Consider the following 6,000-nt stretch of genomic DNA (forward strand, 5'->3'; position numbering starts at 1 on the left):
GCGATCTCTGTGTGGCGCATATAAGCAAAGACAGGCGCATTAGTGGCTGAATTTTTGCCAGCACAGCGAAAGTTAAAAATGAAGAAACATCAGACAAGTTCTCCAGTGCACAAATATTGCTGGTCTAAAAGAGTATTATGGTAAAGCGCGATTATTTCTTAACTGTGCCTGCCGAGCACTTGCACACAGAAATTTTTTCCTTTAGAATAGATAGTGAATGTGCACAACACTGCCACCTAGTGTCTTATATTTAAAATGTTAGTCTTCGTGGAGCCGATTCACAAACAAATATGGGAAAGAAAGTTCGTGTGTTTGGTGTTTGCATTGAACATTATGTACAGAAAGAGGCCTATGCACAAGGGCAGACCAAGCAAAAAAGAAGCACGCAACTACGCATGCACAAACAGACACGTGGCACAAGCACAACACACATGCAGGCACGTCTCTTCTTTTTCAGAACTTCTTTTGTCTATATAAACTGTATTGTATTTTGGATTTTATGTAAACATTTTATATTGTATGATTTTTGTCAAATAATAGATTTGTCAATATGATTATGCCGCAAATAATATGACTGCGCCCCACAACACTATTTATATACACTAACACATACATACTTGCACAGCTGGCAATGCTCTCAAGTGTGACACTTTCACAACATTCCACTTACTAGGATTTTTAAGCCAATTTTAATCGGTGCTTGAAATGGTAAAAAAATAAGTGCAGGTACTCTGAACCAAAGTACCTGTTTGTTTCTTAGAACCGGTACTCTCCAATTAAACTTATTACGTCACTCTTTTGAAAGTGTCGGTACTCAGTACCGACCCATTTAAAGCTCTGATCCTAATAGTGATCCAATCAAAACTGTAAACCCCAAGCCACAAGGGCCGATCTGCAACTGAGTTCTTGGATAAAGAAGCTTATCTATCTATGGATGGATGAAAAAGTAAAAAACATTCCCTTTGTGTTACTGACGTGCTTCGTTTCATAAAAAATACCACAGATGCTTCAACTCATATCATTTACTACACGAATGCTGCTTTGGCCGTCTTACTGCGGTTCAGGTATATTCATATTTACATCTTTGTAAATAAGCACAGAGATATAGGAGTTCTTACAGTGGTCAAGAAAGTTCATTTATACACCTAACAGCATTTGTTTTCGACTAGCACCAGAACAATGATAACAGCAGCAGCTGCTAAAGAATGTGGCGCGAAGCAAAAAGCTGTTTCTGAAGCTGACCCTGGGAGCTCAAACAGTTGCGAATTTAGTCCTACTTATAATACTGGTGTTTACGTCTCCAAATAGATTTGGAATATAAACACAGTGGAGTTCCTAAACCCAAACCTAAACATACATTGGCAAAGCTAATAGGTCTCCCTTTGGGACCTTTTGTCTTCGCCAGTGCTTGTTGCCGATGCTGTACAACATCGGCTAAAAGCATTTCTTGCCGGTGCTGTGCAGCATAGTCAAAAGGAAAAATAAAAGGCATGATGATGCGGCTTCCAGTGACCATGTCATCTTGTAGACGTGTGCATGCGTGATGATGTATGCGTGCATGCAACATCGAGCATGCGTCACCATGCTTGCGCACACCTACGACATGACGTGGGCGCCATTTTATTTCATATACGGATCCGAGATGGACGCAGTTGGCTCTTATAATGCAGTAACCAGCAAATAGGCATGAAGTGCTTTGTAATAAACTTCCATACACGTGTCGGATCTCATCTTTCCACAGTACTGCAAATCTTTGCTCTTCCAACGTTCCAGCTACAACTTAGTAGATAATTCATCCATTAGGTAAATTTTTACAGAAGGCAAAAGGGCTCGGTTAGGTGTGTTTCACTCTGGTATATTATGTACCTCTGTGTTTACCAGGCATGCTCAGAAATCCGAAAAAGTGTTTATTCTAAAAATATTTTGATATAATGAACATTAAATCTCCCGTTGTTTCTCCACTCTATATGTTTTTCCTGCTTTTCTTGTCCACACGTCTTTGTCAGGCACTTTGATGCTTTAGCCCCATGTTACGCCGTATGAATACTGTAGAATAAAAACTAAAGTAATAAAAATTGACCTGGTTGTAATATGTGATATGTCACACTTTAGCCAGACAAAGGATCCAGTAGGCTTTGTGCTTCACAAAAGGTTGATAAAGGCCTGTCTTGAGTCTCTTCTTTTTCAGAACTTCTTTTGTCTATATAAACTGTATTGTATTTTGGATTTTATGTAAACATTTTATATTGTATGATTTTTGTCAAATAATAGATTTGTCAATATGATTATGCCGCAAATAATATGACAGGACCCTTCCTTAATACAAAGATGAGGTATGCTGCTCATTATTCAGCATCTTGATTAGGTACCCATAGTAATAAAGTCATGACGTAACTACTGCCACTACCAAAGCATTCTGATGTGATGTCAATAACAAGGGGAGGGTACTGCACAGCAGTATTAAATGTTAAACAGTAGGCTTGGTTGTTGCAATCACTCACAGCATTAGGAAAAGTTTGGTTTTGAAAGTGACACACAGGCTGTAGATTTGGGGGCGTATTATACATGCAGCGCATTTTGTAGGTGCACCTTTTAAAAATTGCTTCTGGCGCAATTAAGGAAAATACGCCGTATTATGATGAATGCACCGCCCCTACGACAGCCGCAAACTCACGCTGCCCTAGGGGCAGCACATTCATGTGAAAAACTGAGTGGCTGCTTTGAAGCCGCTCCATGTTTTCACAGTGCAGGCGGCAACCCGCCTCCACTTTGAAGGGGCAATGGAGATCCCTTGCAGGCGGGTGCAGTGAGTGACGGCACCCGCATGCAAGGGGATGTCGGGGTGTCCATAGAATCCCCTTTCCCCCTCCAGAGGGCTGCCATCAAGGAGGCATACTAACAGTGCGCCACCTGAGAGCTTCGTGGCCTCTGCGCCCGCATCTGTAATACGGCACAGAGGCAAAAGAATACCCTCATTTGCTTGGGGCTTTACCCCATGCAAATGATGGAACGCCCTCTGAAGATAGCGCTGGTGCCTCATGTGCGCCAGCGCTATCAGTATTACAGAAGAAACCGCACAGGCATCTGCTTCCTCTTCTGTAATACCAAAGTGCCCAGAGGGTGCGCAAAGCGGGCTCAAACCCTTGTTGCGCCTCCGGGGTACTTGTATAATATGGCCCCTGATGCTTTGGACACGAGGACGAGCCCAGTAATGAATGTTGTTTAAATGGGAATAGAGCTGTGTCTTGCTGTTCCAAAAACAAGATCTCAATCTTAGAGGCAGTTTTACTCATCAAGTAATGAGGTGCATGCAGCAGTCAGGATCTGTTGGCAGCCACCGACTCTTTCATTCAGTAGAGCCATGCCTTTAGTGCCCATTTAATCCCTCAAGGAGCGAATCATGATGTTGTGGTCAATTGTGTCGAAGCTGCCAATAAATGAAGCATATTGACACACACACACACACACATTAAGCTATTTCCACTAGCCAATAGTAACTCCTTTCTGATGTCCATAAATAAGTTTTCATTGATAGAATTAAGTCAGAAGACAGATTGGTAATCACTTAGTCGACCCTTTCTTTAAACGTAGGAATCTTTTATTGGGATAACCAGGCGGCATTAAAAAAAAAAAATGTTTACTTGATTTAAATTTGCTGAGACATGGTGGTCTACGGAAGCAAGCAAGCCACCATTCCTGTGATGGTATCAAGTTGAAGAAATTTGCAATTTATGACCCACCTTATAATTCTATATGAGGTGAGGCTGATGGCAACCCAAGGCGAATGGTGATTTTGCAAAACTACCTAATAGTACTTAAGTTGGTTCAGAAAATCTCACTTGAATTGCAAAAAGCCAGTAAGCAATTTTCAACCACTTTTTGTGAATTTCATGTTAGTACATCTGGACCAAGGTTGCCTAGCTGTGAATATAAAAAGGAAAGCTGACTTATGATTTTCGGAATTCATATAAATATCAAGGCTTTATGTAGCGAATCAAGATCATGTTTTCTAACATATAGAACAGCAGGTTAACAAGAGCAAGGATATATTAATACTAACCTGTGGCCAGCTCAAAACCATTGTCATTGTCATTAAATCATAAGATAGGGAAACTGACATAAAAGTGAATCAGATGTCACCTGCTACATTGCACCATCATTAATTTCGTAGAGTAAGTCAGGCCATAGTCATGGTTCATTTATCTCATAGTCTGAGATACAACTTTGATATCAGCTTGTTTATAGCACTATCAGTTAAGAAGCAAATGTAGTAATGGCGGATGCTTCATGGCTTGAGAACAGATGTCCATTTGGGACACTGTTCTCAAGTAGAAGAGAGTCAGAGCAACAGTCAGTCACCTATATTCACTGATTGATCTTTAGGCGGAGTATATGAAGAATTGTCCAAAGTTGAGGAAACGCTAGAATTGATTCTTCAAAGGTTAAAGTTGTGAATAATTTGAATTGATACTTCAAAGGATAATATTAATAATAATTTATAAGAAACATATTCAGTAATCTGTAAATTGTGTTCTTTACAGAGTCAGTTTAAGAAAGAGAAGCATATGTAAAATCACTGCATTGTTTGAAGTAACAAAAAAATGTGAATGCCAGTTTATGAAAACTGATCTAACGGGCACTATTTTCTGTTTTAGTGAAGGAAAGAAGAAACAAGTCAATGGTGGGCATGAATGAACCATGGTGGAAGGAGCCCCTTAGGAACAAGGGGAGTTCTCTGAGCCTTATATACAAAGAGTAATAATGGAGAGACCTTAGTCTTGCCTTCGAAAATATTGCAAGCTCCTCTGATCACGGACAGGAGATGGAGTTAGAAGATGTTACTGGATAACCTTGCAGACTTCACTGTTGTTTGCTGCTGCTTGCTGGACTATGAAGAACTGCAGAGATTGTTATTTATGCTGCTTTCTATGCTTCAGCCAATCACTTTTTTTCAGGGACAAAGGGGACTTGAAAGTGATATTTTCCAATAGAGTCTTTAGCTATTTCCTGCGCATGTCTTACTGATCGTGCCACACGCGACACCAGTCATCGGCTTGCCTTTGAATGAAGAGGAGGACATACACTGAAACAGTTGTGAATGAAATTCCCACTCACTCATCCGTTTTGAGAATAATAATCACTTGAAGTCATGCTCTTGGAGGTGCACACTGATTTCATGCAAAGATTCGCATACTATGTCTGCACATTCATTATGGGTGGGACCTTCTGTGAAAATATTTTCTAACTGTTTACCAGTGAAATGAAGAAAAAAGCTATTTATAACAAGGCCTTATGTTGTGTACATACATTGTCTGAAATATTTGTGATTTAGTTTATTGCTTGTAAAAGAGAAATTATATAATTTATTTAGTAAAGACTACTGTACACTATAGTTTTATTGACAGCAGAAATAAACTATTTTGTTCCCAAACGTCTCTTTGCTTTTCTGTACTTGAAGTATTTGTGTTTTTAGTTGTAGTGCTTTTGAGCTATACACCTGTTTATCCATTAGTACATGATGTGCTTCTACAGAAAATTAATATCAAGTTTAGAATAATATTTTTAATCAACAGAGTTCTCCCAGATGGCTCACATTGCAGCAAATTCCCTAATATTATCCTCAATATAGGATGACAAGAATTGCAATTCTTTTACGTCACAGTTGGTTCTGTTTATAAATAGACCAAATGTCTTGTTGCCTGAGATGTTGAACCTTGTTGAATAGTTACCATCGTCATCTGTATATTTTTTAAATGGGAATAAAACAAAATTATTTCCAATTTTCTAAAACATGTAATATGGATCAGATACCTGATGCTGACTGAAATGACATAGTAATGGAATACAATTTAAAGCTTTTGAATTAGATGCCACCATTGATGATACAATGACGGTGGCCACTGCAATATAATAAAATGAATTGAAAAGAAGTATGAGGCGGCAGTACTTCACTTAGTGAATCGGCGGAGAAGCATAGCCACAATAAAACCATTTGCAGAA

The 6,000-nt window shown here is 39.3% G+C and overlaps 1 protein-coding gene across 1 annotated transcript in view; it reads left to right on the forward strand.

Moving 5' to 3' along the window:
- PIP5K1B (phosphatidylinositol-4-phosphate 5-kinase type 1 beta) overlaps positions 1-5,431 on the forward strand; it is a 375,649-nt gene extending 370,218 nt beyond the window's left edge. Inside the window, exon 15 of the mRNA XM_078675735.1 lies at positions 4,656-5,431. Within this exon, the coding sequence (XP_078531861.1) occupies positions 4,656-4,658 (3 nt within the window). The 3' untranslated portion in view covers positions 4,659-5,431. The remainder of the gene's footprint in view (positions 1-4,655) is intronic.
- Positions 5,432-6,000: the final 569 nt, after the last annotated feature.

This window comes from Lissotriton helveticus, chromosome 2_1 (genome assembly GCF_964261635.1).
Source record: "Lissotriton helveticus chromosome 2_1, aLisHel1.1, whole genome shotgun sequence".
Lineage (NCBI taxonomy): Eukaryota > Metazoa > Chordata > Amphibia > Caudata > Salamandridae > Lissotriton > Lissotriton helveticus.